Here is a 14,022-nt window from a genome sequence, read left to right on the forward strand (position 1 = left end):
ACACATCTGCACGCTCACCATCTGGCACTTACAGACGTTACAGTGCATGACAAAACAGGAGTCCAGCAGCTCCTTAAAGGCTAACAAAATTTATTCCAGAATCAGTTTTCATGAGTCAGAGTTCATTCATCAGAAGACTGCACGCATCGCATCTTCTCTGCCCATACACTCCCTGCAATAAAGCACACGCTGAACACTTGCTCTCCCGTCCCTACCCACACCCATGCAAAGCATGCAAAAGCGACAGTCGATACGGTACACTAGCAACAACGAGCGCGCCTTTGTGCAGGAGTCGCCGCGCTCGCTATACACACACACACACACACGCATCCGCGCCCCCTTTGTCTGGCGACACTGATTAGCTTGTCGGAGGACACCTTGCCGTGCCACTCCGCCCTCCCCTTTAAGATCCGGCTCCGCCTCCCCTTTAAGCCGGCTGGGCTGAAAACAGTGTCGCTCTCGCGTTCCCCTTGTGTCTGATTGTCTCGCGCTGCTGCGGCGGCGGCCGTTGTTGCGGTCTCGGCCGAGCCCCGCGAACGAGGGCAGAAACGAGGCTGTCGCTACCGCACCTCCTGTCGCGAGGCGGGCACCATGGCAGGGGTTCCGCCCGGCTCTGCTTCTCGGCCGTTCTCGCCGCTGCTCCGGCTGCTAGCCATGGGGCTGGTGCTTGGGGGCCACCGAGGGGCCCAAGGTGAGTGGGGCGCAGTCTTGGAGCAGGACCTTATCCAACATGGCGGCGGCTGCTTCAATTTGGGGAGGGGCCTGGAATATTGGGGCGATCTCTTAGAGGGGCATTCGGGAGCCCTTCCTTAGCCGCGGGTAGGGTGGGGTGGGGGCTGTAGGAAGGTGGCTGGGAAACTGGAGTCGACTCCTCCGCCAGCTTATGGGGGCTTGCATGTCACTCTGTCTCCCCCGGGCGCTTCCCTCAGTGGGGCTCCTGCTCTTTGGAAACTGAAGGAAGGACCCCCCCCCCTTATCCTTCAGGAACGCCACTCAGGGGCTGAGGGCTCCTACCTGGGGAAGTGCCATGGGGGGGGGGGGAGTGTTGGAGAAGTCACGTTGGCACGTACAAGGTTTGTGTGTATCTTAGTTGAGAGGTGCATGCAGGGAATGGGGAAGGTATGGCGGATGCGTGATTGGGGTGGGGAGCCTAAGAGAATTGCCTCTGACAAAGTATATGTTTTAGATGGAATGGCCTTCATAACGTAGGGGAGGTGGTGACAAGCCGTGGAGCAATGGGAACAAAGGGTGATAATGAAGGATTAGGAGGCCGTGTCTCAGATCTTCCTATGAAAGGAGAGGACGGATGCTCTTCTGTGGTGTGTTCTCTGTGATGTATTTCGGGGGAGGGGGCGCACTGTCTGTAGGGCTGGCTTCTTGTAAGAATGACTGCAAATTGGAGTTCGTTCTTAAATAATGATCAACAAAAGCTCGTTTTAATCAATAACATTATCAGTCATGTCCATAAAAGCGTAAACCATTTTAAAAAGGCAAATGATACTGGGGTTTTAACCTTTTTAACTGGCTGTCAGCCCAGAATGGAGTTTCAGTTCACCCCATGTAACCTGGCTTCTGGGACTGATATGATGCTTCATTTCACTGTAAAATTCTGTCAGACCTGATGACACAAGATCCCTCTTGACATCGCAACAAAGATGTAATCACATAAGGAGCCAGTCAGAAATCAGTTCCTTATTTGCAGAAGTGTGTGTGTGTGTTTAAAAAGTGAGCCATTTTTGTTTAGATCAAACTGTACATTTACAAAAGTTCAGGTGGGGCTAGCCATCCTATTGCAAGAGATGGTCTTTCTTGGATTATAAGATAAGTACTGTGTGATGAAACTCACACAAGGTTTATTCAAGAACAATGTCTGGTCAGAACTTGACCATGGAAGGACAGTGCCTTGGAATCTGGAATTGAATTCATCCCAAGTTTCATTTTTGCCATATGGTGAACGGATTGTCTGAGTGGTTCACTTTGTGTTCAGACCACCAGCAAGCCTGAGACGAATTAAGACACTTCTCATTATGGATGTTCCTGGTGACTTGGGTGTGTGGCAAATTATACAGCTTAATACATAGCGAAAGTCAGTCTAAATTTCACCCCAGCTGAAAGCTCTACCAAGGAGACTGATCTGTTTAGGATTTTTATCATGAATAAGGCATCAGGAGTAAATTTACTTCAGCCTTGAGGATGCAGAATTAGGAATGGCATTGTCGAGAAGAATTTGCTTATTGATTCTCACCTGATGAGTAGGGGCATAAGATATGTGATGGAGTACTGGGTGCTATAAAGGTAATATATAATAGCTTGCTGTAGGATTTGTCAGAGCTTGAAAGAAGACCTCACTGTACTCCTGTACTCCTATGAAGGCTGTGTGCTTAATTTGTTGCAGTATTTATCAATTGCCTTGGTTTCTGAAGGCTCATAACCATTGGAAACAGCTATTGAGAGATTTTGTTATTGGGGCATTTCATGTAAATGACTATTATTTTAATATTTTAATTAAAAAAATTAAAGTCAGCTACTCTTGAAACTTTTTCCTTTAAAAGATCAACACATCACTGCCTTGTGTAGGTTAAGACTAGCAGTTCTAGAATGGTTTCCATTACTAGGACTATTGTACCTTTTAAAAGAATGAGCACAAAATCTTTCAGTCCAATCTTTAAAACTGTGTGGAAGTAAGTTCCACCAATCTCTATAGGACTTACTTTCTAATTAGGGTTTCGCCCTAGGGCTCATATTGTTAGCGTATTTACATATGGTTGCCCCTTACATCCTGATTAAATTTATGTAAGGTTGGGCTTCTCATTAATTTTATTAGGTAGCAAGAATTCTAAATGTGGAAAAAATCAGAAGTTATGTTCACATAAAAAAGAGTGTATGCTTGAATGTGGAGGAGACTAAGACAAGATTCTGTAAGTAACAATGTAGGTTCTAGGGTGGTAGTAATCTCTGATGACTGTGAGAAAAAACTATGTTGATGTGATCTTTTGACCTCCATTTCTTCTGTGATGGGCAGCAAAGATGCCCATAGCTGGCAGTTTCTTGTCTAAGTGTCTTTCCGATGAAGACTAAAATAATCCTCAAAACCAATTAGTTTTTGCAGCTTTGGGTTGTTAAATAAAGCTTGCAACTGCCAACATTCCAGGGCAGTGGTCAAAAGTTGTGTTAGATGTTCTAATGGACTTTTCCAGCTAATTAAATGTGAAGTTTTTTAGGAGTTAAGCAGTTGTATACGTGGAGCCCGTCCAGGACTGAACCTGTCCATCATTGTCATGCTTCTAACTGCTCTGGAAAGTTCATATGATTTCCTTAATTTTAGGGAGCTGTTCAGAAAATAAACAGGAACTGGGAAATTGACTTCCTTACTGTTTGATGTTTTGTTTCAGTAGAGGGCCTCTGTTTCCTACAAATGCTGTGTGTATATTTTGACTAACAGTATTCCTTGGTAAGGTGCGCATGCAGCACGGAGAAACGTGTGGATACGTGAAAGCCTTTTAACAAGAGGAACAATAAGCGGGAAGGACTGTGTGAAGCCTAATCATTTTATTGTCTTCAGCAGACCATAACGTTCTGTTACTGATAGTTTCTTAGAACAAGGTTTTATTCAATCCAGATTAGCTCTGAATAGAACATAATTTATACTTCATGACTTTTCCAAGAAGGATATCACTGAAATGGGAATTGAATGCACTGTCCAAAAAAAGTTTTGAACTCTGTTGTAAACATCTTGGCTAGATGGAGGAGGTTCTTCCCCTTCCCTCCCCACTCTTAGCAATTGGGCTGAATGTCCAATTGTAACAGCACTGGGGAAATCGCTCTTGCTCTTGCAAAAGACTTCTAGTAAAACATAAATCCCATGATAAGCGTAAGCAGACTGAGTTCGCAGGGTGTCAGTGAGTGAGAAGATTTCTTCTTTCATAGGTTTGTTTTCTATGGTTTTCTGCTGTTCTGTTCCAACAGAGCAAGCAACAGTGAGGGAATTCTCAAAGGCAAGTTGCATTTAATAGTAAGGCAGTGTAATGTAAGCCAAAGTAAGTAGAATGTTGGCAGCCTGGGCTGTGGCTACCTCCATGCGTATTGGCTAGAACTTGAAAGCAGAATAAAGCCATAAATTTGATATATTTATCAAATTGAAGTTGAACTTTAAAGGTACATAATTTTTTGGAAGAAGAGGGCATATGTCATAATTTGAATAGATTATGGTAAAATGACTGGAAATCAAAATGAGCGGAACTTGACTCTGTTCCTAACCTGCTATCCATTGCAGTGCCAATCTCTCCACTGCATTGTGAGTAAAATATTCTCCTCACAATCTTATGTTTGCTACTTAGTTTAGGTACCCTTGATTTATCCTTTAAAACAGAAATCCGGATGTTTTGGTTTGGTTTTTTACCTACTGTAGGACAATCAAGAACAGAGGAAGGGAGAATGTGGATGGAATTGTTTAATTGTTTTTGCCAGCTAATTATCCTTTCAAAACTGCTTCTGCTGAAATACTTTTCCCCACCACCATCACAGGGATGCTCCCCCTTCATTCCTGGTTTCAGTATCTAGTAGCTGTGTTTCATCTTTTTAAAAAAGTTTTTTTAAGTAATGTGGAACTTACATAACATGTTGTTAGACCCTGAGACATTGCAAGAAAAATGGGTTTTATCCCAGCATTGTGATTTTAAAAAAAAAACTTTTATGTGCATGGAGTTAGAAAGAAAAAAATAATGTTATTCTGATAATTGGAAGTGAATAAGAAAGGTTAGGAATTGGAATGTGATGATGGTACTTAACATATGAGACAAGGACTTGGATCCAACACAGTCTTTCCACATACAGAATGATTCCTGCTCACAGACTGGGACTTTTCTCCTCTTCTCCTTCCTGCTGCAACAAAACCTCCCCTCCCCAATTCTGTCCCTGTGGGTCCCCAGCAAGCCATGCATGGAATAAATCTTGTAAGAGTTCAAGAGCCCCTGTAGAGCTTGAATGGCTTGCCATGTTTGATTTGACAGTCAAAACATGTATTTGGTCAAATAATAGTGTTGGAAGGGCCATCTAGTCCAAACCCCTGCACAATGCAGGAAATTCGACTAATCAAAATATAAACAATTACAATGAAATACTATATAACAAATATGCCAATGGATCTGCTTTCAGATATAGCAAATGGCTGGTAGGAAATAAATTGTACAGCAGGTTTTGGTTTGTTCTTCATTGCACAGTAGCTTCTGCAGCCCCCAAGGGCCTATTGGAAATAAGAGGAAGGCTGAGAGAATGAAGGGTCTATGGAGAAGGCTGCAGAGCAAGGGATACCTGCTCTTAGAAGCAATGTGTGTTTCTACGTATACCCAGGCTCCTGGAGGACTCAAGGCAAGGAGCCCTTCTTTTTCAGATGGCATCAAGATATAGTAATGAGGTACTAAGAAATGAATAGCTAGTTCTTGGCTTCATAATAAATTGATTGGCAAAGCATCTTAATCAGGTGCATACACAGGATATGGTCTGAAAATAATTAAACATTTCACTTACTGTAAACTCCCACAGGCTCTGTTATAAGGTCGTACTGTCAAACAAATCAGTGTAAATCCAACTGAAAATGTTCTTAAAGTTACATTGTAGTCTTCAGAGGCTTGTGGTCAGCCCCTCTGATAGAATGTTAGAAAAAGCTCTCCAATTCTGCAAAATGGCTACCATATTTGATAGCTACAGCTTGCTTCCATGGTAATTTTTTTCCAACCTGAAAATATCCCTTGATTTTAGTAGGGAAGTATTTTTAATTGGGAATTGAAGTTTCCTGCTTTACTGAGCACAGCTTCAGTATTTGAAGGAAATTTCCCCAAAAAACAGAAAGTGCACTGTATTAATTTGGTGCTTTCTTAGTTGCAGAGGTGCTGTTACAGTGAGAACTAATATGTTGTCATAATTTGCATCCTAAATTGCCCAGTATTTTAAGTATTAGTATTTGAATTCCAGTTTAAGGGTTTCTTGGAGGCTGGTTAAGCCTGTTGCTTCAATTGCCTTAATTTGTTTTGTAAACTATGGTTGTTCATACTCCAAGATTTGATATAAGCAATTATCATTTCCCCCTCTACTGTACTAATACAACTATATCTTCTTGCCTATTCACTTCTAGCAGTCCCCCTAAGATTAGTAATGGAGCAACTTCTGTCCGGATTTAGAGACAAGTAAAGGCCAGCCTAGCTTGATCTTGTCAGAGATCGAAGCTAACCAGGGTCGGCCACAGTTAGTACTAGGATGGGAGACCACCAAGGAAGACCAGAGGTGCTTGCAGAAGACAGCAATGGCGAACTACCTTTCTGCATCTCTTGCCTGGAAGTGCCCCATGACATGGAATTTCATGGGGTCACCATGAGTTGGTTTGGACTTGTTGGCACACTTTACCTTACTTAAAGGTGCTACGTATGTGTTGTCACTGATCTGTAGTCTACCAGTCATAATAGGAGTGCCATTAAGAGATGTATTTGCAAAGGAGGCTTTTAAAAAGCCCCTTCTGTAAACATAAGACGACTCCTGATGTATCAGACCAGTGATCCACCTAGTTCAGCATTCTGCTCCCTTTACTGGCCAGTCAGATTCCCCCAGAAGACCTACAGGCAGGGCAGAGAGGCTGGAACCGCCTCATTGATGGATCTGTCCACAATAAATGTGTCTAATCTCCTTTCAAAGCCATATCAGCTGGAGGCCATCACTGTGTCCTGTAGCAATGAATTCAAGAAGCTACTTATGCAGTATCTATCCTGAATCTCAGTCTCATTGGGTTTCAAGTTCTGGTATTATGGGGGAGAGAAAAGCTTCTCTCTTAGGGTTTGGAGATGTCCTAAATCCTATTTGTGGCATTACTAAAAGGTAGTGTCCAGAAGAACGTAAATAAGAGAGAAGTTGAGGCGAGCTTTGTCTTCCCACCTAGACTTGTGTCATGACAAGTCTTGTGTTCTATCTGTGACAGTGCAAGTTCGCTTGAGCACAAATGCATACCTGATAGGTCTCTTGAGCAAGATCAAAGTTTGCATTCTGCGGCTCTGAAGCTTACTGTTAGGCTTGTTTAAACAGCTTCTTTTGGGGTTGGGTCTGTCTCAGTGCAGAATCTCAGACACAGGCATGCCAAACAGAAATAAATCCACAACAAACTTGTATTGCTCCTTTCTTTCAGTGCATAAACATTTTTCTGGAGCTGTGTTGATAAAGATCTCTGTCGAATTAATTTTCTTTTTTTACTTAGGAACTTCCTTTTATGTAAGTGAATTATATTTTTTACATATAAAGGGTGTCTCCCCCCCTCCCATTTAACTGCTGGAAAGTCTGATCTGAATTTTGTTTCTAAGTTTCTTTTATTGGACTTGTCCAAACATTCCCAGTTGCACTTTGAATTTTTTTGTGTGTGTGAAAGGAATGTGCACTGGCCTCTTAAATACCTACCAGTTTTTTTCTGAACATTCTGCAAGGTTAAATAATTAGCAATATTACGAGATTGCTTTTGGTTTTATTGATTGGGGATTAATTTTCCCTGTCACTAGTCAAAACTTTAAGATGTTAGAACTGCATAGATTGTCTTCTAATCTGTTTATTGTAGGCTGTCCCTAGTTCCTTTCTCCTGGAAGGGGCTGGGAAAGAAAAGTCTGTTTCAGGTAAAAGCACTGTCATCTAGTCTTTAGCAAATAGTGAAGCATGCAGCTCCATCAAATAGCATGTACAATATGTGCAGGCAAATACAGCTGTCATAGTTTCACACTGGCCATTTGGAACACCATCATAATATATAATATTTGCTTGGTTTACTCATAGTCTAGAAGCACTCTGGGCAGAGAACACCAAATAATTAAGGTAATTAGGAAATATAATCAGCTGTAAATGTTTCTAAAGTATATTTTATTTTCAGAGTCTAGGGTATTAAAGAAAAAAAATTACAGCCTTTAAAAAAAATCCTACACAAAGGTACTAATGAGAATGCTTAGAAACCCGAGTCGACTACTAGTGAGAGTCTAGATCTGGGGAGATCAAATCCTTGCTTACCATGAAACTCAGTGGAGTCTAACAAAATTAGTGTAGGAAACAAATTCCAAAACAGTGACTGTAATGAAAAGGCTTTGTGCTGTTAGTACATATTCCTTGAGGTACATTTCCCCACTTCCTGCACACACTTAAGATTTAATGCTGCAAGGTTAAATCAGTCATGGGTAAGCTGCAGTCAACATGTTGCCTTACTGAGAGGGAAGGAGAGTGAACACGGGACCATTTTTGAGCTTATTTGACAAAGGCGTGTAGAAAATTCACATGATCCACTGTGGCAAATAAGAACACGGTAGGAAAGCTTTTCTTGTTTTCTGTGGGCCTCAGATTACTTTCCAAAGGTATGCATAGGTTGGTGGCTTAGAGTAAATTTTAATGGACTAGAGATTTAAAACTCTTGGGATTCCTTACCTACAAATGCAGCATATTGCAGTGAATGATTTTGGCTGAGTGGTAAGTTCTGAAGCGGAAAGTCTGGCATAATTTTTGCTGCACAGTAACCTGGTTATACTTTGCTGATGGATTTCCGTGCTTTCTACTTCAGTCAGCCATTTGCTATGAAGCTATGTGAAAAAGTTGCAGCAGATGGGGGGGGGGCACCATTTTCTTGTCTCCATCCTCTGTGCGGTAGTCAAATAAATGCCAGTCAAACGTTATAGAGTCAGTGGAAGGGGATTTTCAAATTTTTGCCTTGGGGCAAAGAATATAGCAGGCCAGTACTGGCCAAAAGTGTATTGACATTCTGTGTAGAAATAAGTGTGCCGCTGTTTCTAATGTGTACTCTTTAGTCTATGCATGGTATTCTTTGAGTTTTGATTGAAGAAATAGGCATGTATGAGTGGGGCTTTTGGGTTCAGCTCTTCAAGATTGTTTGTTCGGGATACCATACCTACACAGCTGCTGGTATGTGAATAAGGGTGCACATTTAGAAAGCTTCAAATTGGAGCGGATGTACAGTATGCAGTAGCTGATTTACTGCTAACAAGGCACAAAAAACAAAATCTTACAAACTGCTTACCCAACATGGACTATTTTTCCATACATTCATACATAAAACATGAGTAGATTTACAGTAAATCGTGTTTCTTTTCCAGCAGCCCTGTGCTCCTGCCAGCTGTACATGCTTAACCTGGTTGCTTTAAAGTTCTGTTGGAAAGGATATGCATATCACGTATTTAACAATGTGAGGACAATAAGGTCTTTGAAAAGGATTAGCCCAGTGAGCAGAGATTGTTCCAAACCTACTATTTTATAAGCTAAGTAGAAGAAATGATAATCTGTAATTTATTTCTTAGGTTTGGTGGACAGCTGTACCTTCTATTATTGATGTATAGCATTACAGGGTTGTTCTATCTGTTTTTTAAAATGACCTGAACAGTTTGGTGGACAGATGACATATCCAATAGCTTTAACTAACTTACTGGATGGACTGTTGTGAGAGGTCTGACTGGTTTTTCTTAGCAGTAAGAGGATCTTCATTTAAATGCTAGTATTGTCATTTTGGAGTATTTCTGGTAGATGGGTTATTGTACATAGAGGAGTGTAATAGTGTACTGGATAGGGTGTTGGCTTTAACTCTGGAAACTTGGGTTGGAATTGTCATGAGTCAGCCAGGGCTCAGTGATAGTGAGGACTCCCCAGGTGAAAAGGAGCCCCGTGTAGCCATCCTTGAGTTAATAGAAGCTGACCCCAGGAAAATGAGCTGCAGGCTTGTCAGGATTCACAGCCAACAGCTGGTGCAGAGCCACCAGCACCCTCGAGCCCTGATTCAGCAGGTGAACCTCAGTTGGCCATTCTCAGCCCACCAGTATCACCTACACCCTTAGAGCACCACAGACAAAGGTTGAGAACAGAGCTACAGACAAGATGGCAAAATGCACGCCTCCTGGCCTGACGCCAACTGCTGCTGGTAATGAAGATTCGTAGTTGCAGGATTGCTTCTGAGTAACTGGTTGCAAGAATGATCCTTAGGTGTGGGACTCTAAAACGAGCCAAGAGAGGCTGTTAGGTGTGGATGCAACGCATACAATAGATGCTAAGCCACCCACTCTGCTTTGCTTGACTTGTGGACCCCTGACCTTAGACTTGAACAACTGTGCTTTGCCTACCTGCTGGGCTCCTGACCTTGGACTGAATGACTGCTTTGCCTAACTTCTGGCACCTGATACTCAAAGCCTGCAAGCCAGTACAGGAATCCTGACTCAACAGTGTTCAGCAAGTTGCTGTGTCTGTCAAATTTAGAAACTTAAGTTTCCAGAAAATTTGCCATGGAGAAAAATTAATTTTCCAGGCTTTTTAAAAATGGAAATGATTGGATGAAATGAAATGAAATAGTTAATTTATAGCTTAGCTACTGTATAAAATTGTATAACTTGTCAAATTTATTCAACTTAAAAATATAAATGCCTGTGTTTTTACAAACCAAATTGCAAACATACCCAGTACCAGAGACAGAGTTGCAAATTGCTGTACACATGCTACAGCATCCTGTAGGTGGAGATATGCATCTTGGATCTGAGTGTTTTATATGTCTACATTATGCACTGAATTCTATGATTCTGCACATAGTATAACATAAAGCTTCATACTACAAACTTTCATACCTGAGGGACCTATAGGATACACACAGGCTCATTCTGAAAAAGAAAATATTGTCGCAAGATCAGTTAGTGGCCCTAAAGAGGCCAGGCTTGCTGCCACAAGGGCCAGGTCGTTTTCGGTGACGGCTCCTATCTGGTGGAATGAGCTCCCAGAGGAGATCAGGGCCCTGCGGGACTTGTTACAGTTCCGCAGGGCCTGCAAGATGGAGCTCTTCCGCCAGGCTTTCGAATAGGAGCCGCCACCACACCACCACCAACGGGTGCCTGCAAAACAGTACTGCTGGGCCAGGCTGATTGGCCATTTGATCATCGGGGCCATAGCATCCCCTCTTGGACTCAGTATGCTGTGCAACAGGGAGTGTGTACGTTTAGTCGCAGTGGATCCTTGGGCATTGCCCATTGTATTTAACTGTTTTAAAATGTTTTATCCGTTTTATCGCACTGTGTGTCTTGATTGTATAACCATGGTGTTGTATTACACCTGTGTACTGTAAGCCGCCCTGAGCCCGCATGCGGGGAGGGCAGGATATAAATGCAAATAAATAAAAAATAAATGAATAAAGCTTTATAGAATAAGCATTCTCTCATTCTGAAAAAGAAAATATTTCATAAGTATTTTAGTGGTCTTGAAAATATCCAAATTTTTAGCAGAAGACCTTGAAAAATGGTCCTGGGGGGGTTAAAAATATTTCCCCCCTCAATGGATTGCTCCAATGCAGTCTGTGGGGCTGCCCTTGAAGAGTGTCCAGGAACAATAATTGGTACAGAATGCTGCCGCGCAAATGCTGGTAGGAGTGGGTTGTAGGGACCATATCTCTCCAGTCTTGTTCTATCTACACTAGTTTTCAGTTTCCTTCTGGGTCCAGTTCAAGATGCTGGTATTGACTTTTAAAACCCTACACAGCTTATAACCAGCATACCTTAAGAACCATCTATTCCCATATGGACCTATCTGACCAGTATGGTCATCTTCATGGGCGGCCTCATCATCTGAGGCTAGATGGCTGGCAGCTTGAGAAAGGGCTTCTTTGTTATGGCACCAAAACTGGCGTTCCCTCCTCAGGGAGATTTGTCTGCGCTCCGTCATTATCTTCTACGAGCAGGTGAAGACCTTTTTGATTTACTTGACATTCCCTTATCGACCTTCCTTCCAGTTCATTTGTAATTGTTTTACATCAGTGTTTTGTTTTTAAGGCTCGTTTTAAATTATTTTTAATTGTTTACCACTTTGTGGGCCCAAATTGGGTGGAACAATTTTTTAAAATAAAGTCTTGTTTTGAAGCATTCCACTCACTCCAAAAGAGAAAAATATTTCATAGGAATCCCCCTTAAAAATGGAATTTTCCATCAGAATAACTGGAAAAGGGCCTAGGAAAAAACAATCCACCCACCCCAGCCTTCACATCTGTGGTTCTTCTCACTTCAATTTAATCTTGTCTCCAAACTGAATTAACATGTGGATTAAGTCAAAGAAAATCTTTTCATAGTGCTTGCCATGGTTTTTAAACACAAAATCAAAATAATTTAATGCTTATGTTGTGAAGAAAGCTCACGATTGCTTCCGGTTTTAACAGCACCTAGAGGATGGGAAATGCCTACTTGTGCCTTATCTAGTGATGTGTTCTCATGAAATGAGCTTTTATCAGCCTGCTTGCCAAAAACTAATTAACCTAATGACCGTTGCAAATCCAAACTCTAAGTAGGCCTCTTTTCATAACAAAATGCAATCCTTTATGACCAATATAGATCAAGTGCATAGTAATCTCTCCCCTCTTGGAGCAGCTGGTTTTTTATCTTTTCCCCGATCCTGAAATAGAAAAAAAAAATCTGCTTCTGCTGGCTAGCATGACTGTAGCACTGATCAATGTTCATTGTGAATTTCTCTTGAGAAAGAAATGTTTAACTACTTTATTTAGTTTATAACCGCTTTTTAAATAGCCTACCTTTTGTATAACTCTTAGCCGTAGCAAATCAATATCCAGTTGGATGTTCACTACTTCAGAATTCATCTCCTGTCTTGTAGCTTACTAGGGCAGCTCAAACAAGGAATTAGGAAGCAATGTCCAGTTGAAACTCCAAGGCTCGAATGTAATTACTCAATTGGTATTGAACCAATTGCCCTCTTAAGAGTCACGCAGCCCCCCAAGGTCTTACATTTCTATATTTTCTCTGTCCAGTGCTATAATAGAGCTTTTGGTACCCTGATGTCATGGAGACATATGTCCTTATAAGTAACCACTTCCTGCAGCATCTTGGATTTTTCCTGGGATCTATAATTCCAGGTCTCAAGCCAGACCTTACCCTGCTTGCTTCTTAAATGTATTCATTACATGAGAGGGTGTGAGGTGAGTTGGTTTCTTTCATTCATTCACCCTAGAATAACGGGCAGGGCAAACATCACAATTGTAGCATTGCTTCATGCTTTGTGTGCAATTGTGTTTGCTAGAGCTGTGTTTTATATTTTGCAAGAAGTACAAATTGCAAAGAGCAGGCACACATCCCTGATAGATGGGTATATGCTGTTGTCAGGATACATGACCACTGTATCTTTAGGGATAGATATTTACCATTTACAAAGTTATTTAAAAATCATTCCCCAGATTTCCTTTATAAAATCTGCAAAGGAGCTTTCATTTACACTCCAGGAGACAATACTGCTCCAGCCTTGACAAACCTGATGGCACGTAAAAGGTTCAGAAACATCAACTCTGTTCAGAGTATAGCCTCTTGGCTGTTAAGTGGTACAGAGAGGAAGGAGCACGTTTTGCCAGTACTCAAAAACTTTGTTAATGTCATTTAATGCTGCTGTCTGATTTTGCTCTTGTTTTTCTGCACCAGTTTGTATATTATTATAGTTCACTGCTGTTTTATTATATTTTAAATAATTTGCATCTGTATATTTTAAATAATGGTGTGAGTCTTTGCAAGAGTCTGAACTGACTTGAGATTATCGTAACTTCTTTATAGATTTTGGAGGAGTTTGTTTTTAAGAGTGGGCAGCATTCAACCACAAACTTTTAGTTACTTCTAACTTTGCTTTAAACTGTCTGTGTGCAGCAAGTATGTACATGCTCCTTATCCCCTCTGGGGAACAGGATCTAATGACAGTTGGAGAAAGTACAGTAGTGCTGTAAGGGCTCCCCACCCTTCTCCTTGCTATGATTAAATTAATCCTTGTTGCTTCAGAATTTGGCTGCTTTTTTTCTAGGCACCTTGAGATAGAAATCAACTTCTGCTAGGAGGTTGGAGATGTGGATCTAACAGTTGTTTTATGTTCCTTTGAATAGAAGAGTAAAATGTATTCCCTGTCATGAGATACGGCAAGCAGCTATTGTCTGGGAAAACATCTGGTATTGCATACTTGTGAGATTTAAGGCAGAACTACATGTTATGTTGG

The 14,022-nt window shown here is 41.5% G+C and overlaps 1 protein-coding gene across 1 annotated transcript in view; it reads left to right on the forward strand.

Moving 5' to 3' along the window:
• Positions 1-447: 447 nt before the first annotated feature.
• The window catches only part of ACVR1B (activin A receptor type IB), a 58,532-nt gene continuing 44,957 nt past the window's right edge, over positions 448-14,022 (forward strand). The window contains exon 1 of the mRNA XM_015409562.1: positions 448-691. Within this exon, the coding sequence (XP_015265048.1) occupies positions 592-691 (100 nt within the window). The 5' untranslated portion in view covers positions 448-591. The remainder of the gene's footprint in view (positions 692-14,022) is intronic.

The sequence above is a fragment of the Gekko japonicus genome, unplaced genomic scaffold (assembly GCF_001447785.1).
Source record: "Gekko japonicus isolate JY-2015 unplaced genomic scaffold, Gekko_japonicus_V1.1 scaffold1459, whole genome shotgun sequence".
NCBI classification, from domain to species: Eukaryota; Metazoa; Chordata; class Lepidosauria; order Squamata; family Gekkonidae; genus Gekko; species Gekko japonicus.